Here is a 26,401-nt window from a genome sequence, read left to right as displayed (position 1 = left end):
TCGGGGATCACGTATAAGGAAGCCGGAAGCAAACGGAAGTTAAAGGACCACGTTCATTTGCTTTTATCCACGCCTTTTCCGACTAGATTCTTCCCTAGCCCCGAGCTAGAGGTATAACATTTAAAACTTGTTCTTGAACGTATCTAAAGTGGTTAAAAGGATTTTTAACGGTTAAAAGTCGGTAACCCACCTTTTGAATCTAAAAAGTCTACTAAAACATGAAAATCGTTGGATAAAAGGTCATGTCTTGTGTAAATGTCGTAGTATTTGAATATGTTGATTGTTGAGGCCCGATCTACGATGTGGTGGCTCTTATCATCGTTTAACCCGACTTTGTTAAGATCCCGAATCTTGACATACACTTGTTTCTTTTGTACAAGGGTTAAAAGGTGAAACTCCACCACACGGGAAACATGAACTTGTGTAAAAGTGTTTTGACATGAAAAATAGTGTTTAAAACGAGCCGATCTACGTATGTACAAGTGGTACATTCGTAGAACCAAGTGTCGAGAAAATCATGTTTTTATATAAGTTGGATAACATGTTTACAAAGGTGATTTTTATAAACTACAAGTGTATGAACACTTGTGAAACGAAAGATCCTACAAAATAACAATTTTTATAAAAATTGTCGGGAAGTTGTAAAGGATGATTTGTTCTAAAAACGGGGTTTTTACAAGACTAAACTATTATATATATAGATCCACTAAATATAACAAGATCTACACAATAGTTTTAGAAAAACTACAAGTTCATGTAATATTGTGATTTTACATACTAGTCTACGAGTTTAATGTGTTGAAACTAGTTTGAAGTATCGGAAATTGATTTGGTTGATTTGAAGAATTGTTGAAATGATTTTGTAAAAGAAAATGATACGCTTGAAAGCGTGGCCACCTCCAGTTACAGGGGAAACTCTGGCGAAATTTTCTAAAAATATAACACTTAGAATTATATACAAGTGTTAGACTACTTTTGACATGTTTTCAAAATATATTTCGCCATGACTTTATTTACAAATATTCGGAGGTGGGGTTTTCACAAAAACTAAACGTGATAAATATTTATTCGATAAATATATTTTTCACAACACTGTTTATGATTATTTTGTGAAGATGTATAAATATTATTTTTAGAGTAAAAATAATATTTACAAACTTTGTCGAACCCAAAATAATACCAACGCCTACACGACAAACATATAAGTTACAATGGTAATTCCTATTACCACTTAATCGCCAAAACGTAACTTACGCTTTATACGGAAATATTCATAAATGCGTATCTTGTCAACGTATTATTTTGGAAAATATTATGTAAAGAGAAAATATATTATTTTTGAGAAAAATAAATATATTTTGGAACGAGAAATAAAATATATTAAGTGAGACTTAATATTATAAACGCGCATGTATTAATTCCCCCATCCTTGGGAAGGAAATTATCTACCAAGTATATACAAGAAACGGTTGTCTAACTGTTTCCCAAAATGTAAACTATAAAGCTAAGGCACGGCCATCCGTCTAATAGAATTAGCACATGTAGGTCGTTGCGCAGCAGTTGGATATTTGGATTACTTGGTAGTGTGACGCACTCACTGTGAGTTCATGTCCCCCTTTTCTCTTAACTGTTTTCAGTTTTATAAACTGCGGGGGTGAAATACATGTTACAATGATTATGAATATGTTTATACATGGTATGGTTAGCGTAAGGAGGTTTGTTACTCAGATCATGTGAGTGGGTAGGCACAACTTGAGGCCATTAATCCTCGTAGTAGGACCGAGGGACAGGAGCGGTAGATCTATCTGGGTGTAGCGAGCCCAGCCCCAGGTCCAGCATAACGGACCTCGGGGTGACTTAGTGCCCGATGCATAAATCCGCTAGGTTTGAGTCATCCCTACTTGCACTTCACACATATCAATGGCCTTGCAAACCATTGGTGATCTCTTTTTCCTTATTTGCTACATACCAGGTTTTTGATAAAGATAAAGGTTCATTTACTCACTTTCGCATGAACTCGCTCAACATTATTGTTGATTTTTCAACTTACATGTATTTCAGGAAATTAACGATCTGGCGCGGTATGGCTTGTTTTCCGCTGCATTAGGCCCGAGGTCATCCAGGGTTCGAGGCTTGTGACTCTTTCCTGGACAAGTCACAGTCCTTGAATCATGTTTATGTTAAGTTTGCATTTGTACTGTTTAGACAAGTTATGGTTGTTGGGAGTTAACCCGTTAAGACAATGTTTTACTATTTTATTTTTAATGGATGATCTTGCATATTTTTAATTCATATAGCTTGTTATGATTAAGCTATGGTATTAAGAAGTCACACCAAATTAACCACGCTTCCGCAAAGCCAGGGTGTGACAACCTTAACAGGTCATAACGGGTCGTAAGCACTTAGGATAGGTATCAAATCAGAATGTAGGCTTGTATTAACCATATCATATAAGTTCCAACACTCATTTGGTTTACGAGACCTCATTCTACCCGATCTCCCAATTTAGGTGCCGATTTATTAACACAGTGATCCGTTACTAGGTGCCACTTAATTTCCTTGATTGCCCAAGCTTGTTAGTTCACTTAATCGAGGATACTTTGCAAATCTCAAGTGAGTACATAGTGCCCCTACTTTACTGCTTTCAATTGTTTTGGGGTGTTGCATATGTGCTAAACGATTTTGAGTTTTCAAAACAAATAACTATGGTTTATATTAAACACAACGATTTTCAATAATGTGAACGAACTTGTTGGGGCGTTGGTCGAAAGACTTCGAATGACATTCATTAACTATGATCAAGCCGACCAGTAGTATGTTATGGTATCATAGGATCTGACAAATCCCGTTATCGGACTATCACCATGGTTATGGGGGTAATGTGGGTAACGACAGAACCTGATGAATGTTAACTAACCCTTTGGTGGTTTGTTAATACGATTGAACGATGGACGAGTCACACAGGTTTGAATGTGTTCAACGAGACGACCAAAAGTTAGTTTTCACAATTAAAACACGAACGATTTGAACAATTTGAACGATTTGAACAATTTGAACGATTGAACGATGATTTATAACATGAACGAGTTGAAAGATTGGTTTTGATAACACGAACGGTTGATAACACGAACGAATAGAAAGATTTTTAAACGATTGGTTATTGCTAAGTGATTAGATAACAGGACGGGTGTAATGTGATAAAAGTATGGTAGATACGCCGCCGGTACTTCTTATATATAAGTGCTTTTATCATATTACATTCCGTGGCTTTATTTAGTTCACTTGGACGAATGATTTCAAACGATGACACACAACGATGTTTACTAAATAATATAAACCATACAAGTTTTCTACAAGGACGATTTACTATTGGTTTACAAAAACAAGGGTTTTAGTCAAGATTCATGGCAACGATTTTTTATAAACTATAACCAACTTGTTGTAAGTTGGTTAATTATATTGCAATACAAAACACTTTTCAAAACAAGGTTTTCAATTATCGACTCTAATAGTCGTACGAGGTGTTGCAATACTTATACCAGCCATGAATTTGACACACTCACAAAACCTATGTGCTTGCCGAAATTTTTATGTTGACTTTATTTTCACATATGTTTCAGGTGCTGTTGTTTGATGATGTTGATGATGATTATGATGCATGCTCACGTAGGATTGGACGAGGCCTTAGTGACATAAAATAAGAAAGACAATATGTTGAACTTTTTTGTTCTATTTTAAGACAATGTTACACTTAATAATTAAATTAAACGAAATTTTAATCCATGTGTTGTGAAATAATGATTCTGTTACGACACTCCCCTTATGTTTCTACCTCAGTTTTGTTGTTTTAACGCAGTCGGGGTGTGACAACAAATACTCAATTATTGTTAAGTGCTTATTTAAAACATTTGAGGTTTTGGTAATACATTTTGACTCACAAAATATTTACAAAAAGAGAATGTACTCACATTCTTTACTTAGGTAAAACTAAAGCTTCCTGGTGTATTTCCTGGTTATTATCTATTAAAATTAAACAATGCACACGTGTTAGTACAATAAACCAAATCACATTGACCGTACGACTCGAGACAAAACTCCAATGACTGAGTCAGGCAGAGCCTTGACATGCATTACAGAGTCCTAGATCAATCGGGTGTAACACGAGATAGAACTCCAATGACTGAGTCAGGCAGAGCCTTGACATGCGTTACAGAGCCCTAGATCGATTGTGTAGGGTAACAAGCAGGGTTATAATAATAACAACGAGGCAGAGCTTCGCTTTATAGGGGTAGAATACCCGAGTATTATAATTGCCAATAGAAAGTTGAGAGAGAATTTAAATTTGAACGGTTTGCAAATGAGCTCGACCACCCTATTTATAGGCTGATTTGAAGGCGGCTCGCGACCCGCGAAGCCCATCTCTAACTCTCTCGCAGCCCGCGAGGGAGTAGACTAGGTCTTAGGGTTGATTGGTCATCGAGTATAGCCTTGTCGAGTGTCCTACACATGGCGGACTTGTGTGGCCAGCAAGTCAACTGGCTCGCGCCCCGCGAAAGCCACAAGGTTCTGGGTCGTGGCCCGCGAGACCCTTGTGTACTTGTTTTATTTGATTTTTATAAATATTAAGGTATTTAAAGTCGTTTCTCGCATACGCGGTATGTTTTAAGACGTTTAGGGTCACATTAAGGGTTCTAGGAGGGTTGTTATATTCTCCCTACCTTGATTTAGATCTCGTCCTCCAGGGTCTACTGGAACGGGTGTGGGTATTTCTTTTGCATCTCTACTTCGAGCTCTCAAGTGTATTCTGGTCCTCTCTTGGAATCCCATTTTACTTTGACCAAAACTAGTCTCTTGTGTTTGAGATTCTTGATCTTTCTATCTTCAATGTGAATGGGTTTCTCAACAAACTTAAGTTTCTCATTTACCTATATGTCCGTAAGAGGTATCACTAAAGATTCGTCTGCTAAGCATTCCTTGAGATTACATATATGAAACACATCATGTATTCCTGCCATTTCCTCTAGCAGTTGTAGTTGATAGGCTATGGGTCCTATTCGTCTAATAATCTCAAATGGTCCAACATACTTAGGGCTTAGCTTTCCTCTTTTAACAAATCTGACTATTCCCTTCCATGGAGAAACTTTTAACAATACTTTATCTCCTACTTGAAATTCCAAAGGTTTTCTTATGTTATCTGTATAACTCTTTTGACGATCTCGTGTTGTTTTTAGTCTTTCCTTGACTTGAATTATCTTGTTCTTTATTTCTTGCACTATCTCTGGTCCAGATAGTTGCTTTTCTCCAATTTCAAATGGTGTAGCATTAATGCTAGTATGATAGCTGTTATTGTAGGAAAATTATATTAATGGTAAATGATCGTCCCAATTTCCTCCGAAATCAATTACACAGGCTCTAAGCATATCTTCCATTGTTTGTATTGTCCTTTTGCTTTGACCATCCGTCTGTGGATGATAAGCTGTGCTTAGATTTAACCTGGTTCCCATTGCTTTTTGGAAACTTGTCCAAAAATGAGAAGTAAAATGGCTATCTCTACCAGATACAACAGATAAAGGAATTCCATGTAATGAAACTATTTCATTTACATATAGCTTGGCTAACTGTTCCATACTGAAAGTTTCCATCATTGGTAAAAAATGAGCAGATTTGGTCAATCTATCTACAATCACCCAGATTGTATCATTTCCTTTTCTTGTCTTGGATAATTTGGTAACAAAGTCCATTGTTATCAATTCCCATTTCCATATTGCCATCTCTAATTGTTACAATAACCCTGAAGGTTTCTGATGTGACATCTGTGCTTGTAATCATTGTAAACAATTCAGTTATAAATGAAATAAAGTTATTTGATCCCAATGTTTGTTTGTTTATGTTTGATGATTTCCATGTTTTGACTTTTATTCAATTTTAAACTCTATATCGCTTTCTTGAGAATTATACGCAAACTGGTGCGTAAAAGCAATTAGTTTAACACGACAAATACTCTAAAACATCAATTTATGCTTAACACACCTTAAATAACCTTTACATAACTTAGAAATAAGTTTTGAAGGCTTTGGTATGGCAAAATCAAGTTAATTCGCTTACAGGGACTAAAATTGACAAACTGTGAAAGTATGCCAATTTGAACTGTAACAAACATTCCGGAACATGCTCATAAGTTAAACACACCCTAAATATCCTTTACATAGCTTAGAAATAGGCTTTGAGGGGTTCGGTGTGCTAAAACAAACTTTATGCTCATTGAGGGACTAAAAGCATCAAAAAGTGCATAAGTTTGCATTTTCGCGCATATCTTACGTTCTGAATATTTCCGGACATCCAGAAATTCATGTAATCATTAAAATATTTTATTTTAGTGATTGGCATGGTAAAATTCCATTCGTCGCTTAATTTGGATCGTTTTTGCGTTCGTTACGACTTCCGTCGTAATTAACCGAATAATGCAAACGTACGACCAAACGAACCAACATCCGAGATATTTTTGAGCATATTTTAAGTTCCCTATCCTTTAACTTCATTTTAGAGCCTTGAAATGGGGTTAACGGGGGTTAAATGTATCAAAAATCAAGTTTTAAGCATGCAGGGGCCTATTTTGCCAAATTTGAAAGTTCTGATCTGAGGGTGTGGCGGGGCGTGACAGCCTAGGCTAAATTCTGTCGCGGGTAGCCAAAACCCTATCTGGGTAGAAACATTGAATCTGGTCCAAGCAGCTGAATTTGATGGTTTTGTTGCTTGTCTTTCAATACCATTTGATGGTTTTCATGCTCCCATTGTATTTCAAAACCTTGGGCCCAAATGTAAGGTTATGATCGAAGCTCGGATTTCAAGAAACGATCCTAACGGTTCTACGAAATCTATAAATACCCACCATGATTTCATTCATTCCCCACATTTGATCTGAGTTTTTCTCTAAGTGGTTGTGTTTATACACTTCCTACCTGAGATTACTTGGAATCAAATCTTGTGGAGACCCGTTGTAAGTATTCTTTCGTGCTTTTCATTCGTTTTTAGCGTTAAAGTCAAACTGCGTTTGACTTTCTACATTGACCAGTTTATGGGAATAACCTTCCGAGGTTATACCTTATGGTCACGTCGTTTAAGATCCAACCAAATACTTTAGGTGACCATAGTTGTATAGGGAATAACCTTCCGAGGTTATACCTTATGGTCACGTCGTTTAAGTAGTTGTATGATAAGTAGGTCTTATGCCTTAGGTAAATTACCAAAATACACTTTTTGCGCTAAAATTCATTTTAAGCATATGTTGTGACAACTCGAGTTTCCAAGATTTCCTTACTCGCATTTATTGCACGTTAATTGTTAAGCTGTTTGTTTATACGACTTGTTGCTTTGTAATCGTACACGTTTGTTATATGTTGTGACTATGTGATTGTTACATTTATATGCTTGGTGACTTAATATGTAATATGTTCAAAAGTTAACTGTTATACCCCGAACTAACCCGACGAAACACAAGTGTGTTTCGCCATAACTCACACGACGAAACAAGTAGTGTTTCGCCATATGCTCCTCCGACGAAACAAGTGTGTGTTTCGTCACACACATCTCGACGAAACAAGTGTTTCGCCGGCCCAACGATTCGCTGAGGCCCAGTAACGGCCCAGTACGTTACACCGAGTATTTAACTAGTTCTACGGGTTATTTGTTACAACTTTAGCAAACAAGAAACCCTAGAGCTCCCTTTTCTCTGTTGACGGCGATCTTGGGTTCCTGAAGCCCCCAAATCGATCAAGTTACTATTCTGTTCATCGTGGTTAGTGTTTAACCTTTGTGTGATTGTTGGATTGTACCATCATTAACTGTTCTTGCTTGAATTCATTAGGAGTATGCTAGATAATGTAGTGTTCATGATTGATTGATGAATTAGCTAAAATGGAATTGATTATCGGTTACGGTTCTGTGTGTCGGTTTGGATTGTTTTGTGGTTGAATCAGTATATAGATTAGAGGTTATGTTAATGACTTTAATCGTCTATGCCATTATTCATGAATGGTACAAACATGTTTCTGAATGATGAAATAGTGATGTGATATTCGTATGCTAGATTATCTAAGGTTAACAGATGATTATGTTCTGATTAGTAATCAATGATATCGATGATTTGCTGAATGTCTGTATGATTTCCGAATGTTGGTGACGGCAGTTAGGGTTTAGGTGTTTTACGTAACTGCTAAAACGACGTAACTGACACCTCAGACGAAACACAGGTGACGGCGAAACAGATGTGTTTCGTCAAAACCAATCTTGACGAAACAAACATGGCGGAACACAAGTGTTTCGCCGAGACCATGTACGACGAAATGAACATGACGAAACATAGGTGTTTCGTCGACGAGGGTTCACGGCGAAACAGGGGGGAGTGTTTCGCCGAATGGGTAATCTGCACAGTAACATAGTTTGAATCTGTTAAGTGCTAACTGGATTAATTAACTGCTGTTATATGATATGCATGACTTGTATGAGCTCGAATATGTGCCTTATGCTATTCGTGATTGTTAATTCAATACCACTGTGGTTGTATATGCATACGTGGACCTTGTGAATATAAACTGATTATGTACACGTGCGTACTTTAGGACTTGACTAATTGTTGTGAGCACATACCTTAGCATACCGAGCAAACCAAGGTGAGTTCACACTTTTACCAAGGCATGGGATTCCCGGGGGTTGGGAATGGGATTGAATGATCACTTGTACTTACATTGTTACTGGAGTTATGTACCACTGACCTCGTTAGGGGAAGGTCACTTATAGATACTGCTAGACTAGTACTACATGGGAAATCCCCACTAATCTTTGCACACATGCCTGGAATGGCCGCAATACAAATACTAATCTTCGCACACATGCCTGGAATGGCCGCGATACAAATACTAATCTTCGCACACATGCCTGGAGGGCCGCGATACAACTATAACTAGTCTAGAATACATGGGAAACTCCCACTAATCTTCGTTGTGGACATGGATCGTGGATGCCTTGTTAAACATTTATGACATTACAAACTTATTACTTAAGTTGGTTTTTACATTTATGCTTCCGCTACACACTTGATTATGTTTTGGGTTTTTGAACACCTTTCGTATTGATGAATGACTTTTACTTAATACTTATAATGTTCAATATGATTGGTGGCTTGATTCTGGTCATATCATGCCTCCAAGCGGTGGTACTCTGCGTGTGGATTTTGGGGGTGTGACAGATTGGTATCAGAGCCATTGGTTATAGTGAACTTGGTTTTAATAAGGGGAAAAAGTTTTTGTTAAAACCAGACTATAATCTGTACAGTGCTCAACAATCCACAACGACGCTTCGCTCCACGTGCAAGACTCAACACTATAGGTACTACTATTCATGTTTACATTGCCTACTTGCTAGATTACATAGAACTTTGCTCATGGTATGCTTAGATAAACGTAACAACTATTGCTTGAGAACACTTGTGTGCTTACTCTCTTCTGTCATCGCATTTTTCGCGAACCTCTCTCACTTACATTACCTTTGCTATGAAGATCATGGCTGGACGCATTAACATGACTCAAGCCCAGTTGACGGCTCTCATTAACGAACAAGTTGATGTGGCACTTGCAGCCGCACAAGCAGGAGGTCAACCCGCTCAGCAACCTGTTTGCACTTTCAAGAATTTCATGGACTGTCGTCCTAGCACATTCAGTGGCACTGAAGGAGCAGTTGGACTCCTCCATTGGTTTGAAAAGCTCGAGTCCGTCTTTGAAATGTGTGAATGCCCTGAGGCTCGCAGGGTGAAGTACGCCACTGGTACTCTAGAAGGCATTGCGCTGACTTGGTGGAATGCGCAAGTTCAGATGTTAGGGTTGGCAGCTGCTAACGCCACCCCTTGGAATGACTTCAAGGAACTAATCAAGCGAGAATACTGCACACGGGATGACATCCATAAGTTAGAAGTGGAGTTTTTCAATCTGAAAATGACGGGGTCAGGGATTGAGGCTTATATGAAAAGGTCAAACGAGCTGGCCATCTTGTGTCCAACTATGGTGGACCCTCTTATCAAGCGTATTGAGTTGTATCTCAAAGGGCTAGCACCAGAAATTCAAAGTCATGTGACATCGGCCAACCTTGATAATATCCAGGATATTACACGTCTTGCTCAGAGCCTCACAGATCAGGCAGTGGAACAGAACAGGCTGCCCAAACGTATCAGTGCTACCGAAGCTACTACTTCCGCTACTCCCAGTGACAACAAGCGGAAATGGGATGGGGATTCCAGCAAGGGTTCAGCTACAGCTCAGTCTCAGGTTCAGCAGCGAAAGACTGATAACTACCAGAGCCCTGGTCAGCAATTTTCTGGTGGTCAAAGACAGGGTGGATATCGAGGAAACCTTCCAAAGTGCAACACTTGCAACAAGCACCACAATGGCCAGTGCAACAAGGGTCACTGTCAGCGGTGCCTCAAGATGGGTCATGAGGTTAAAGATTGCAGGAGCTCACGACCTGCGAATCAGAATCAGCAGCAACCACCACCTGCTCCATGAAACCAGCAGCAGCAACAGCAGCGAGGCAACAGGGGATGCTATCAATGTGGCGCTGAAGGCCACTTCAAGCGAGACTGCCCCCAGTTAAACCAGAACCAGAACAACAACAACAACAATCAGGGCAATGGGAACAACAACGGGGGAAACAATGATGGAAACAACGGCGCCAGGGGTCGTGCATTTGTGCTGGGTCAGGGTGATGCAAGGAATGACCCTAACGTGGTTATAGGTAAGTTTCTTCTCAACGACTTTTATGTTACTGTATTATTTGATTCGGGTGCGGATACCAGTTATATGTCTTTAAAAGTTAGTCAAATGCTCAAGCGCGCACCAACACTTTTGAACACTAAACATGTCGTAGAATTAGCTAACGGTAAAAGTCTAGAGGCCACACACATAGTTCAGGGTTGTAATCTTATCCTCGCTGGTCAGACTTTCTCTATTGATCTCATTCCCATAGCTCTGGGTAGTTTCGACATCGTCATTGGTGTGGATTGGTTATCTCAACATCAAGCAGAGATCTTATGCAAGGAGAAGATTGTTCGTATTCCCCGTTCTGGTAAAGAACATCTCGAAGTTCAAGGCGACAAGAGTGGTGCCGTGGTTGGCATCATCTCCTTACTGAAGGCCCAAAAGTGTTTATGAAAGGGCCACACTGCCATTTTGGCACTGGTTACTGACGCATCATCGAAAGAGAAGAGATTGGAGGATATTCCTGTAGTGCGTGACTTTCCTCAAGTGTTTCCAGAGGATTTACCTGGGCTACCGCCTCATCGCCAGGTCAAGTTCCAGATCGAGCTAGCTCCAGGAGCGGCACCAATAGCTCGTGCACCGTATCGCTTAGCTCCAACTGAACTGGAAGAATTGTCCAAACAACTACAAGAGCTCTTGGATAAGGGTTTTATTCGTCCTAGCTCTTCGCCCTGGGGAGCTCCAGTATTATTTGTGAAAAAGAAAGACGGTACCTTCAGGATGTGCATTGACTACCGTGAACTCAACAAGGTGACTGTGAAGAATCGCTATCCTCTTCCACGCATTGACGACCTGCTCGACCAATTGCAAGTGTCTAGCTATTACTCGAAGATTGACCTGAGGTCATGACAAGTAATGTATGCCTTAACATGTCTAATATTATTGTCTAATCAGTTTAGATGTCAAAATTTAGGCTACATATGCTTAAAATGAATTTATGCGTAAAAAGGGTATTTTGGTAATTTTCCTAAGACATATAAACTACCTATCATACGATTAATTAAACCTAGGTGACCATAAGGTATAACCTCGGAAGGTTATTCCCTATGCTACTATGGTCACTAAACATGTTTGGTCAGATCCTAATGATCGACCAAACGGGTCGTGTTCGAAAGTCTAAGCGGGTGTTTAGTCCGCTTGACTTACGACTCTACACAATCACTAAACTAAAAAGTGACGAGCTAAGCATGCTAAAACATGTTTAGTTAAGTTGGAAAACAGGTTTGGTATCAAAACAAACGGTTTTGATACCTATAAGTAGCTTGGTTACAAAATACGCGAGAAAACGCATTTTGGCCGAAACTACGACTCGTCACTGAGCCTAGATAACGTGGTAATCAGTAGGTATACTCACTAGGGACCATAACCATTGTGATTACGCTCACGTTATGAAGTTCAAACGAACTTCGCGTTGACCATAAACTGGTCAAAGCAGAAAGTCAAACGCAGTTTGACTTTAACGATAAAAACGAATGAAAAGAACGAAAGAATACTTACAAAAGGTCCCCGCAAGCTATGATCCGATTTACTCTCAGGTATGAAGCATAAACTTCAACTTAGAGAGCCAAAATCAGATCATTGTGGGTTTTGCAAGTGAAAGGAGGTGGGTATATATAGGAAATCTAGAACCGTTAGGATCGTTCATCGTAAAACGAGCTTCGATCTCATCCGTACACATGTGCCCATGGTTTTGTGAAACCATGGGAGCCCATAGTTTCATTAAAACCATGTGCAAATGAGGGGAACAGCTGGAACAAACTGGAATTTAAATTTTTCATTTTGGTCCCTTCCTAAGATAACTATGGCAGAATGTCAATTTTGGTCCCTAAACTTCAGAATCTTGCATTTCGGCTCATTTTTGACACGTTTAAGCCCCGTTAACCTCATTTAAAAGCTCCAAAATGAAGTTAATGTATAGAGAACTCACATGTTCAAAAATATGTCGGATGTCGGTTCGTTTGGTCGTACGGTTGCGTTGTTCGATTAATTACGACGGAAGTCGTAACGAACGCAAAAACGATCCAAATCAAGCGACGAATGGAATTTACTTATGCAAAACACTAAAACAAAATATTTTAATGCTTACATAAAATTTTGGATGTCCGGATGTATTCAGAACGTAAGATACGCGCGAAAATGCAAACTTATGCACTTTTTTACGCTTTTAGTCCCTGAATGAACATGAAGTTTATTTTTGCGCACAAAACACCTCAAAGCCTATTTTTAAGCTATGTAAAGGATATTTGGGGCATGTTTAACTTATGATCAAGTTCCGGATTGTTCGTTACAGTTCAAATCGGCATACTTTCGCAGTTTGTCAATTTTAGTCTCTGTAAGCGAACAAACTTGATTTCGGCATACCAAACCATCCAAAATTTATTTCTAAGTAATGTAAAGGTTATTTAAGGTATGTTAAGCCTATGTCACTATTCCGGAGTGTTTGTTGCTTTAAACTGGTTATATTTACGCATCAAATCGCGTATAACCTTCCACAAAGCGATTTAAGGCCCGAAATCGAACAAGAATTGACATGTGCAAATGATACACATGTTTACACAAATACCAAGTATGATACCCAATATTTCATTGGTTTGGTTTTTGTTTGATGGTTGCAGAGGCACAGGTATCACAGTCTCCCCTACTTTAGGAAATTTCTTCCCGAAATTTATTCGTAGGAGTCTGTCTGTGACTTTGTATCAAATAACCACCAGAGATATGCAAGGCATAATCCTGTCATTTCCTTAACAGACATTCTTCAGAAACAAAAATGAACGGACGGGGTCTTTTTCCTCAACGAGTATTCTTCAGAAGCGGAAATGAAGGAATAAACAAACAGAGATTCATTTCCTCAACGGACAATCTTCAGAAACGAAAATGAACAGACGAAGTCATTTTCAACGGGTGCTTCATCAGAGACGGAAATGAAAAGGATGAACAAACGGATATTCATTTCCTTAACGGACAATCTTCTGAAACGAAAATGAACGAAAGGAGTCATTTTCAACGGTTGCTTCCTCAGAAACGGAAATGAAGGAATAAACAAACGGATATTCATTTCCTCAACGAACAATCTTCAGAAACGAAAATGAACGGACGGAGTCATTTTCAACGGTTGCTTCCTCAGAAACGGAAATGAAAAGGATGAACAAACGGATATTCATTTCCTTAACGGACAATCTTCTGAAACGAAAATGAACGGACGGAGTTATTTTCAACGGTTGCTTCCTCAGAAATGGAAATGAAGGAATAAACAAACGGATATTCATTTCCTCAACGGAAAATCCTCATAAACGAAAATGAACGGACGGAGTCATTTTCAACGGTTGCTTCCTTAGAGACAGAAATGAAGGAATAAACAAACGGATATTCATTTCCTCAACGGACAATCTTCAGAAACGAAAATGAATGGACAGAGTCATTTTCAACGGTTGCTTCCTCAGAAACAGAAATGAAAAGGATAAACAAGCGGATATTCATTTCCTCAACGGACAATCTTCAAAAACAAAAATGAACGGATGGAGTCATTTTCAACGGTTGCTTCATCAGAAATGGAAATGAATAGGGTTAACTCTAGACACATGACAAAACTTGCTGTGGTTTCTGTGCACTAAATTCCATAATTATGTACGCGTCCATAATTACGTGATTCCTTGCATAGTCCGCATAGTGCGTTTCATAATGTGTAGGGGAATAAAATCAAACCTGTGATGAGTGTGACTAAACCACCATAAGGTCCTTTTAATTAGATCGATAAATGATCTCTTTAATTAGACCACCCATGGAGTCCTTTCAGCTATATCATCACATGATATTCCTAACTAGATTTTTGGATCAATCTGTTTAACTAGACCACTCAAGGGGTCTAATTATGGAATAGTACTTTATAATCCAAGGGACTTAACTACAACGTAGAAGCCCATTAAGGATTTAAGGTAGTATCTTTGGGTATCCTACTATGCATTTCCTTATATGAAGATATGGAAGATTCTACGAGGATTTGGATAACAAAAATTTGGATCACACAAAAACATACATAATCAAATAATTGTTTAACTTGACCTTTAAATTGTTATTGTCTTGTCATTGATTGCTATTAACTTGACGACGATTTGAACATGGGTATTCAAGGTATACCAGGAACCCAGTCGATGGACTTCAACGTCCTCAAGCATCATTCTGAAAGATAGGATAATCTTCCAAAATTCGATTTTTTTATTACAAGGAATCATCACATTCGAATTAAGGTATACAACAACTAAGGACTTACGGAAATACCCTTAGGTATCCTATCAAGGATTGGGTATTCGTCCAGAGTTGTAACTTGCGCCTTGTACTTTGTTTTCCTTGGAGGAAACGGGTACTTATGATTTTCGTGGAAAACGCAAGAGATCATAAGGTGGGAGAAATTTTTGGGGGTAGTCTGTTCTTCAAGGAATGCGATTCCTTAATTGTCGGTATTGTAGGGGATATGTTGTTTATACATGCAACCACATCAATATATATATTGCGATGTAAAATAAAAGATTTATTTATAAACAACAATTACAATTGTTTCATGGACCATGACCACAAAAGAAAATAATACATAAGGCTTGATTATTTCTAAACTGTGTTGTCTTCCAATTGGTCAGATGCTCATCCCTGCGCTGGATTCGCATTAGCAAGCTTTGGGCAATTTCTTCGGAAATGGCCCATCTCGCCATAATTGAAGCAAGAACCTGGTGGAAAACGACCTTGAGCGTGTTGCCAGCTTGATTTGGTGCAGCTGCCACTGGGCAAACTCTTGCTGTATGGCCTATGAGTCCACAAGTTTGGCATTTGCGGCACTTTACATTGGCATGATGATGGTGGCTACATTGGTTGCACAAGGGTGCAGTTCCGTTGTAGGGCTTTCTAGCAGGGGGTTGAGCTGGTTGGTTGGGGACGGCTTGATCATTGTGAGTGATCACGACGAAGCTCTGAGAAGCCTTTCGCTTCTTTGACTTCTTAGGGGATCCAGTCTGTTCCTCCTTGGGTTTCGATTCCTCGATCGATTTCTTGTCACTTTTTTCGAAAAAGTTTACCTTTCCTGATCTGAGATTCAGTCAAGGTAGCGGATAGCTCAATGGCCTGTCTAACTGTAGTGGGATTACTACCAGTCACAATGTCTTGTACTGAGTCAGGGAGGCCATCAATATACTTTTCGATTGCCTTATCCAAAGGCGTGACCATGTTTGGGCATAACAGACTTAACTCCTCATAACGATCCGTGTAGGCTCGATGCTCACCGCTATCTTGCTTAAGATCATCAAATTCCCTTTCCAAGGCCCTGATCTCGTGACGAGCACAAAATTCCTTCATCATCAGAGCTCGAAGCTCTTCCCACGTTTGAGCCAGTGCCACATCGGCACCCCTATCTCTCATCACACCGTTCCACCACGTCAAAGCTCGCTTCTCAAAGAACCTAGAAGCGAAGTCTACCTTTCGCTCGTTGGGCATTGAACATGTCTGAAGGTGCTCTCTAGACTCTCGAACCATTGCAGAAGTGCAGTCGCTCCTTGAGATCCAGAAAACTTTGAAGGCTTAGCCGAGTTGAACGTCTTGAAGTTGCAGGGGGCATTGTTGTTGTTGAGAGCTTGGTTACATTGAGCAACGATGTTCGGTATTGCAGCAGTCATTTGCTGCGTAATGACAGCTGCCAGATCTTCAATAGGTATCTGATTCTTGCGTCCTGGAGGCATTCTAAAAGGGGAAACAAGAGAGGAAACAAGTGAAATGCCATTGGGTAAGAATACGATGTTACAATTACCGACCAAAAGCATGGGTGATGGTCATTTGTTTGAACCACGAAGTAAACAAACGACACTTAAAGGCTGAATCAAAGTAAATAGGTCCTCATAGTGTATCGCGAAGACATGCTCGCCTATAAGTGGACACTCACCCCAATAGTTCCTAGGTAAGAGTTACTGGTCCGATACTGCGGATTTGTACGAACACTCTAGCCTTAGACAGAAAACCCAGGGTACAGGCACCCACCCTTCTAGTTTGCACGTGTTCACATTAATGAGACCCAAACTTTGACAGGATGTTGAAAATTTTGAAGGATCAAAACCTTATAATAAATCATCCTAGAACAGATGATTAGTTTTCAAAGCAGATTCGAATTTTGTGTTCTTATTGTGGTTGTTGCCTAAAGATAGGCAACGGTATTGTTTTATGACTAAACGCAAGTAAACTCGCGTTATGGTCCTAGGAAGGTTATAGTCTAGGTCAAAGTATTACTAATAACCTAATTCCCTATAACCATTGGCTCTGATACCAACTTTTCTGTCACACCCCGACCACGTAAAACAACAAAACGTGGCGGAAACGTCGGGGAGTGTTGTAACAGAATCATTGTTTCACAACCATGGAATAAATAGTTTCGTTTTATTAAATCAAATGTATTACATTACATAAGAAATTGAAACAGAACATAAACAAATAGTCTTTCGTTGTTATTAAGTCACTAAGGCCTCGTCCATTCCTATGTGAGCATACACCAATATCATCATCAAATATCATCAACTATTGTACCTGAAACACATGTGAAAATGCGTCAGCATAAAAATGCCGGCGAGTACATAGGTTTTATGTGAGTGTCAGATTCATGGATCATTTTACATGTTGCAATGCTTATTTAAAAACCTTATTTTGAAAAGTATAGCATTGCGACATAATTAACCAACTCAAATCAATTTGATTATAATTTATAAAATCTCATAGCCATGCTTCTTAACTCCAAAAACATTTGTTTAATTAAACCCAGATTGGAAATCATTTTTGAAATAAAAACTCGAATAGTATATATATATTGTTAGAAAAACCTTGTAGTATAACTTTGTTTTTGATAACCTTGCCCAAGTGATCCAGATAACGCAACGATATATAATGTGTTAAAAGCACTTATATATAGGAAGTACCAGCGGCGTATCCACCATGCTTTTAGCACATTACACCCACCCCGTTACCTAATCACTTCACTAACCCAACGGTTCAAACAGATTTCAAATGGTTCATGTCAATCAATAGATACAAATGGTTCACACGGTTCAACAATTACAAACGGTTCACATAATTCAATGGTTACAAACGGTTCACATAATCAAATAGTTACAACGGTTCAAAATGTAATTCAATGTGTCCATATGCTGGATGAGCATATGCAGCAAAATGTAATGTAAAACAATGTACTAAGTATGCACACAATGGACATACGTAGCATAAAAACATAATGAAATCATGTATTAATAGTGTACTAATGAACATAGCAAGTATATGATATAAAAACATGAAAACATGAAAGTAACAAGTAGGCACATGTGTTTCACCCCAAAACATTTGAAAAACAGTAAAAGAGGGGTCTATGTACTCACTTGAGGGTGCTTAGAAGTCTTGAAAAACAACCAAGCAAAGCTAGAGGGATCACGGAAATCAAACGACACCTAATATAGGTAACTACATTAATAACCGGACCTAACTCGGAAGATCAGATAGTATGAGGTTTCGTAAACCAAATGAGTATTGGAACTCATATGATATGGTCTAACAAAGCCTACATACTAAAATGAAACCTAACCTAAGTGCTTACGACCCGATATGGCCCGTTTAGGTAGCTTACACTACTTTAACGCGTCGTTCGCATAAAATGCGTTCGGAACACCTAACTAGTCCTATGACAAGTAATGTATGCCTTAACATGTCTAATATTATTGTCTAATCAGTTTAGATGTCAAAATTTAGGCTACATATGCTTAAAATGAATTTATGCGTAAAAAGGGTATTTTGGTAATTTCCTAAGGCATATAAACTACCTATCATACGATTAATTAAACCTAGGTGACCATAAGGTATAACCTCGGAAGGTTATTCCCTATGCTACTATGGTCACTAAATATGTTTGGTCGGATCCTAATGATCGACCAAACGGGTCGTGTTCGAAAGTCTAAGCGGGTGTTTAGTCCGCTTGACTTACGACTCTACACAAGCACTAAACTAAAAAGTGACGAGCTAAACATGCTAAAACATGTTTAGTTAAGTTGGAAAACAGGTTTGGTATCAAAACAAACGGTTTTGATACCTATATGTAGCTTGGTTACAAAATACGCGAGAAAACGCATTTTGGCCGAAACTACGACTCGTCACTGAGCCTAGATAACGTGGTAATCAGTAGGTATAGTCACTAGGGACCATAACCATCGTGATTACGCTCTCGTTATGAAGTTCAAACGAACTTCGCGTTGACCATAAACTGGTCAAAGTAGAAAGTCAAACACAGTTTGACTTTAACGATAAAAATGAATGAAAAGAACGAAAAAATACTTACAAAAGGTCCCCGCAAGCTATGATCCGATTTACTCTCAGCTGGAACAGCTGGAACAAACTGGAATTTAGATTTTTCATTATGTTCCCTTCCTAAGATAACTATGGCAGAATGTCAATTTTGGTCCTGAACTTCAGAATCTTGCATTTCGGCTCATTTTTGACACGTTTAAGCCCTGTTAACCTCATTTCAAGGCTCTAAAATGAAGTTAAAGTATAGGGAACTCAAAACATGTTCAAAAATATGTTGGATGTCGGTTCGTTTGCTCGTACGGTTGCGTTGTTCCGTTAATTACGACGGAAGTCGTAACGAACGCAAAAACGATCCAAATCAAGCGACGAATGGAATTTACTTATGCCAAACACTAAAATAAAATATTTTAATGCTTACACACATTTTTGGATGTCCGGATGTATTCAGAACGTAAGATATGCGCGAAAATGCAAACTTTTGCACTTTTTTACGCTTTTAGTCCCTGAATGAACATAAAGTTTATTTTTGCGCACAAAACACCTCAAAGCCTATTTCTAAGATATGTAAAGGATATTTAGGGTATATTTAACTTATGATCAAGTTCCAGATTGTTCGTTACAGTTCAAATCGGCATACTTTCGCAGTTTGTCAATTTTAGTCCCTGTAAGCGAACAAACTTGATTTCGGCATACCAAACCATCCAAAACTTATTTCTAAGTTATGTAAAGGTTATTTAAGGTATGTTAAGCCTATGTCACTATTCCAGAGTGTTTGTTGCATTAAACTCGTTATATTTACGTATCAAATTGCGTATAACCTTCCACAAAGCGATTTAAGGCCCGAAATCGAACAAGAATTGACATGTGCAAACGATACACATGTTTACACAAATCCCAAGTATGAAACCTGTTGATGCACGGAATGTCTGTTGACTTCGTCTACATCAAGTCTTAGGTCAATATAGGTCAACATAGGGTTTAGAAAGTCAAAATCATGAATTATGTTGTAGGTTCGCTTATGTGAACATATGTTTGAAAGAGGTCCGCTCATAGGGTCTATATAGGTTCGCTTATCAGGTCATCAGGCAGGTTCGCTTATTAGTCAAAATGAGTGGTTCGCTTATTAGTCAGGTCATTTTGAGCGAACCCCTCAGCCTATATATACCTGATGTTGTTGGTCATTTGAGCGGATCGAGACCATTGCTTGTGGAACGGAACTCTGTCAAATTGTAATCAGAAAGCAATAAAAGAGAAGAAATTAGAAAGGAATAGCTGTTGTAACTTCATATATTCTAATTTTGCCTTTATATGTGAGGATGAACTGTCTCGGCTGACTTTTCGGGTCAAAACAACGGTCCAACAAGTGGTATCAGAGCTCAGGACGAGGAGTTCATACTACTACAGCTTGATTCTACCGAATTCTCTGATTTCTACTCTCTTTCTTTCATACTTTTTCGATTTGAAGTCGTTCCTACGGTTGAAATTGTCTGATTTTTTAGTATTACGTGTAAAACATACTAATAACAAACCCTAGAAAGTTTTAGGTTAAAACTCGGCTTAAAAATGGTTAAAATTGGGTAAAAGGTGAGATTCGCTTTTACGGACATTCGTAGGTCCGCTCGAAATTATCTATCAGGTTCGCACGAAGCTGCATCTTAGGTTCGCTCATTCAGGCATTTTCACTGACAGGTCCGCTCGAACAGACAAAGTGCTAGGTTCGCTTGTAGTTAGTTGATAGATCCGCTCGAAACACTTCCGCTCGAACGGACATCACCCGGTTCGCTTATACAAACAATTTCTGGTCCGCTCGAATGGACATTTGTAGGTTAGCTCGAACTGATACATACCAGGTCCGCCTATTTGGACATAACCTGGTCCGCTTATTTGTCACAATTGTTGATAGTTTTGGTTTCGCTCGAGTGTTCATTGTGATTGTTCTTTTAAGTGATCTTGTTTGATTATACAAAGTGTGGGAAAAATGTTTGATGAACAAGAAAACAAGAATCTTAAAAGCTTAAATAACTGGACCAAGGAAGCTTGGTATGAGATGAAATATGGTGAGAATGTTTATGTAAAAAGATACGAAAATTTCTTGTGTATGGAGAATGAATCAATGGAGATGTTGAAGGAAAGGTTTTATGAATTAATCATCAAGTTAGAAAAACATAAGATATATCATTTAAGTGAGGAAAGAATTTTGAAATTTGTTGAGGCTTTACCTTTGGAGTGGGATAAATTTGTGAATGGACTGAAACGGGATTCTAGTCTATCACGTTTTGATTTAAGAAGTTTCATCAATACAATAACAAATCATCAGTTTCATGAAAATGCAGATAAAAGGAAGTTATTGGATGAAATAAAAGAAGAATCAAGAAAGATAGATTTGAATGTAATCATTGAAATGAGAAAACGAATTGATGTGTGTCTTGCAGCAAAAAAGAATATGAGATACGATATTAAGAGGGGTTGTTATATTGATAAAAATTCGAATCCTCTTGATTTTGTTAAATTTTTTTGTGCAGGTACATACATGATGGAAACAAAGAAAGAAGCTGAAGGTGGTAAAATGAATGAAAATTGCTTGAAATGCGAAAAATCAGAAGAAGACAGTGTGAAACTCTTGAAGGATGTGGAGAGTTTGACATTGGAAAACAATACTCTAAAGATTGAGAAGAAGGCTGATGAAGATCAGATTTTGAGTTTGCGCCTGAACTGTGAAAAACTGAGATCTGATAATGACAAACTTTTAAAGATTGTTGAAAGTTTATCATCAGAAAACAAAATTCTGAAAGAAAATGAAAAAGATTTTGAAAGTAAAAGAAAATCTTCAGAAGATGAAGATTTCTGGATTAAACTGGAAAACAAAAATCTAAAAGAGAATGAAACAAGATTTCAAGAACAGTTAAAAGTCTTGGAAAATGAAAAATCTGTTCTTGAAAATCTTAAAATTGAAAATGAAAAATCAATCAAGTCTCATCTTGAAAGAATATCTCAGCTTGAAAATGAAGCTGAGAATTCAAGGATCAAGATTGATGAACTTGAAAAGAAGTTGAAAGGTTTTGTGACTTCATCAGATAGGTTGAATTTTCCCAGTCCAAAACCAATCAACTCTGTTCCAATAAGTGACAAGGTCACAAATTTTGACAAAGTCAAAATTGAAGATTGTGATGACAAATCTGATGATGAAAAAGAAAAGGAAGAAAAAAGAAAAACATTTTTGAAATTAAATGAAATGTTTAAAAATACTGTTTTACATTCTACTGAGAAAGGTGAATGCTCAACGCAAAAACCTGTAAAGAAGAGTGTGGAATAGAAACAAAAAGATAAAAAATCGAAAAATTTTCAAAAAGAAAATAAAAGCTCATCAGATCAATCATCCAATCACAATAAAAAATCACAAAAATTTAAAAATCAAAAGTCAAAAATAGTTGGTAATAAGTGGTGCAGGTTTGACCACAGTGCTTCAAAGCCAAATCCAACTTTTCGAAGGAGTGATGATTACCACAAAGCCAGACAATGCTATGATCTGAGCGTTTGGTGTGAAGGTGGTACATGGTATGATAACAGGGTGTGTTACAACTGTGGTTATCAAGGACACATCGCTGTTAACTGCCAAAGATGGAATTATGAGACGAGAAGATGCTTTAACTGTCAAATCAGAGGCCACATTGCCAGAGATTGCCCAAGGAGATCCATGGGAAGATCGAGGGTTGAATCTCAAAGAACGGGAAAGAAACCAGTCAACGTCAAGCCCAAAGAACAGAAGGTTCAAGAACCTAAAGTTCAGGAAACAAAAGTAAAACTTTCTCAGGGGCAAAAAGACAGACTGTGAAAGAAGAGGAAGAAGGCCAGAGAATATCTGGAAAGGATTTTGTCCTCGGGTTCACCAGTTGGTTCAAATAAAAGTTCTGATGAAACGATTCACTCGATTGCAAAGTCAAGCAAGACGGTTTCATCAGATACAAATTTGAGGACAAAAGAGAAAAAGGAAAAAAAAGAAAAGTGTCGGCGATGAATCTGACAGGTCAAAGTCAGACAAGCCACACTCAGGCAATGATTCTGGTGTGTCAAAACCAGAAGAGCTTTTTGTTGAGGTAAAAACCGTCAAACCCAAGGCTGGTCAGGCTTGGGTGGATCTTTTCAAATGAAAAACCCTGACTTGCCGGAGTTCCCAGGTTGGTAAGTGTGGAACAGGTATCGGCATCTTTCTTGAGAAATTCACAGGTTGGTAACTGTGATATTTCGAATTACAAAAGACTAATCAAGGACATTAAGTTGTACTTGATTTCTCTTTCTGTCAAGTAATTAAAGGAAAACAATGTGATGAAAGAACCCCGAATTTGTGAAATGACACACAAAACTAATTTTCCGGAAAAACCATTTTGATTAAAACAAACTTAAGTGTTTTGAAATCTAAATGGGAAAATAGTTTGTTGTCAGGGGGAGTTCTGATTGTTTATGCCAATGAATGGCGAATTGAAGTGATTCGATATCAGTTTGTCATTTTATTTATACAGTTTTCAAATTTTCCTTGAAAATCAAAATTGAAACATATTTTGATTTTAGGGGGAGAAAAATTTTAAAAAAATTAGAAAATTTGAAAATGCCAAAAACATTGAAAAATTAAAAATGAGTTTTGGGGCACATAGGGGAAATGATAGTACATCAGCTAGACTGGCATAGTACGCTAAAGATGTGTAATGTATAAATGCAATTAAGCAGTCTCGCTAAAGATGTGTCGATAGGTTTTCACAGAATTAGTAGATCAGTTTGGGATATAAACATAAATTTCACTTGCGTCTATGTGGGGAACACCTCCAGGATATATAGGTAACCCCTGAAATCCTGTTTGAAGGGTCCCGTATTCTGAGATACTAGGTCTTTATGCTCAGTGATATCTGGGGTATTATCCCGGGACTTCTGCTGTATGGAAGTACTGACCTAGTCCCCGGATAATACTTTCTGCAAAAAGCTTTGAAATACAAGCTCGCCCTCCGCAATTTGATTAAACAATAAAATTGATAATCTTTGCTGTTGTAACAAAAGATCCTCGCACATAACCCCTTAAAGTCGAAGCCGTCATCTCACTGCGTATACGAAAGTATCGACCTGAGCTCTCACGGCCCTCGCACATAACCCCTTAACAGATATCAGTTGTGGTATACTCACCTGTAAGACTGAATACTGTGGTCTGGATACGGGAGTATATACTGAGGTGGGACACATGTAGATGTTTAAGTTCTAAAACACTAAATCTGTATCCCGAACAGGTTGAACATTTTGTGAGAATTTAAGTGGATCAATATATCGACAATCAACGCGAACTGTTTAAAAGCTTAAAATGAAATAACAAGCTTAACGGTACTAGTGTCTAGTCGATAGCTGATATGATCCTCTTGCACGAACTCACAAAAATATTATCTGTATATATTTGTTTACTGCATTTCATTCATAAACAAAAATCCAAAAAGATTTTCGACTAACTGATGTTGAAGAGCTGATATTCAAAATTCGAGTGCTAAACATGATGAACAGGATTGGGAAATTTTGTTGAAAATTTTTTGAATGACATATATAAATGGTTTATAAGATTGTGTGACTAGTTAATTAAGGTCATTTATTTGAACTTGATGTAACTAATATGTTTGTTGAAAATGATGTCTACCAGTAAGTTTACTAAATTCAATTGTCATAAATTTGTGAAACTTATGATAAGGTAGAGAATGTGTAGGTTAAACAGGTTTGGACTTTATCATTCCCAATGGAACTAACTGTCAAAGCTTGAACCAGATATCTCAGATTCTAGCATATTGAGAGGGGAGTCAATGAAAGGGGGAGTCTGGATCATTAGTCAAAGGGAAGATGGAAGTCAGAGTCAGGTAATGATCCTAAAACCTGTGAAGAAAGATTGAATGATGTGAAGACTGAGAGTTGAAGAAAATACTAAGACCGAAGACTCAGGGGCTGAAGATTGCTGAAGACTATGTCAACATCCAAGGGGGAGTCTGTTGATGCACGGAATGTCTGTTGACTTCGTCTACATCAAGTCTTAGGTCAATATAGGTCAACATAGGGTTTAGAAAGTCAAAATAATGAATTATGTTGTAGGTTCGCTTATCTGAACATATGTTTGAAAGAGGTCCGCTCATAGGGTCTATATAGGTTCGCTTATCAGGTCATCAGGCAGGTTCGCTTATTAGTCAAAATGAGTGGTTCGCTTATTAGTCAGGTCATTTAGAGCGAACCCCTCAGCCTATATATAGCTGATGTTGTTGTCATTTGAGCGGATCGAGACCATTGCTTGTGGAACGGAACTCTGTCAAATTGTAATCAGAAAGCAATAAAAGAGAAGAAATTAGAAAGGAATAGCTGTTGTAACTTCATATTCTGATTCCGCCTTTATATGTGAGGATGAACTGTCTCGGCTGACTTTTCGGGTCAAAACAATGGTCCAACAAAACCCAATATTTCATTGATTTGGTTTTTGTTTGATGGTCGCAGAGGCACAGGTGTCACATAAGAAGTACATGAGTAACTTTTCAACCAACGACTAACTCTTTCTGTTTCAATCCTTTGGGTTTCCAGTTTCTGTTCAAGAACAGCACATTTTTCAATGTAATTGTTGACAACATTCTGCTTTGTCATGAAAGCTCCTTGAAGTGTCTTCATAGCTGTTGCTTGTTCACTGCTGGATTGGTTGTACTGATTCATTGCTTTATTCAGAACATCATAGGATTCTTTCAATCTGTTCATGTTGTGAATCAAAGTACTGTTTTGCTTTTTCATTGCTTCACAATTCTCACATTTCACCGGAATCTTTTGTGCATCAGCTTCTACATCAACTTTGAAAGCTGGAATTTCTTTTACCTTTCTCTTTATCACTGGAACTTCTTCATCATCACTACTGACAGGTTTCTTAGCTTTCTTCTTTTTCTTTTTAGCTTTTTCATCATCACTGTCACTCTCCTCCATCAACTTTAAGTGCTCTTCCATTCTTCTTGCATAATAATCATCATCATTATCACTGTCTTAAGCAACTCCATCAACAAAAGCTTTGGCTTGCAAAATCTCCTTTTCTGGACAATAAGTATCCCAACTAAAGTTCTCCCAACTAAAACCTTCTGGTAACTTTTCATCAGCTTGGTCTATTAAACATTCTTTACTATCAGCTGAAATATATTTGTCCCAATTGAATCCGTTTGACGATTTTTTATCATCTTGATTCACCAAACACGCTCTCTTTGATGATTCCTCGATTGCTTTCTTGCCATGTGCCACTTGTG

The 26,401-nt window shown here is 38.1% G+C and overlaps 1 protein-coding gene across 1 annotated transcript in view; it reads right to left on the bottom strand.

Annotated features, from left to right (window-relative positions):
* The window catches only part of LOC110893214 (zinc finger MYM-type protein 1-like), a 75,135-nt gene extending 49,024 nt beyond the window's left edge, over positions 1-26,111 (bottom strand). The window contains exon 1 of the mRNA XM_035981225.1: positions 25,929-26,111. Within this exon, the coding sequence (XP_035837118.1) occupies positions 25,929-26,111 (183 nt within the window). The remainder of the gene's footprint in view (positions 1-25,928) is intronic.
* Positions 26,112-26,401: the final 290 nt, after the last annotated feature.

This window comes from Helianthus annuus, chromosome 2 (genome assembly GCF_002127325.2).
Source record: "Helianthus annuus cultivar XRQ/B chromosome 2, HanXRQr2.0-SUNRISE, whole genome shotgun sequence".
NCBI classification, from domain to species: domain Eukaryota; kingdom Viridiplantae; phylum Streptophyta; class Magnoliopsida; order Asterales; family Asteraceae; genus Helianthus; species Helianthus annuus.
The sequence above is the reverse complement of the archived record's forward strand: the minus strand, read 5'-3'. Positions and strand labels throughout refer to the sequence as shown.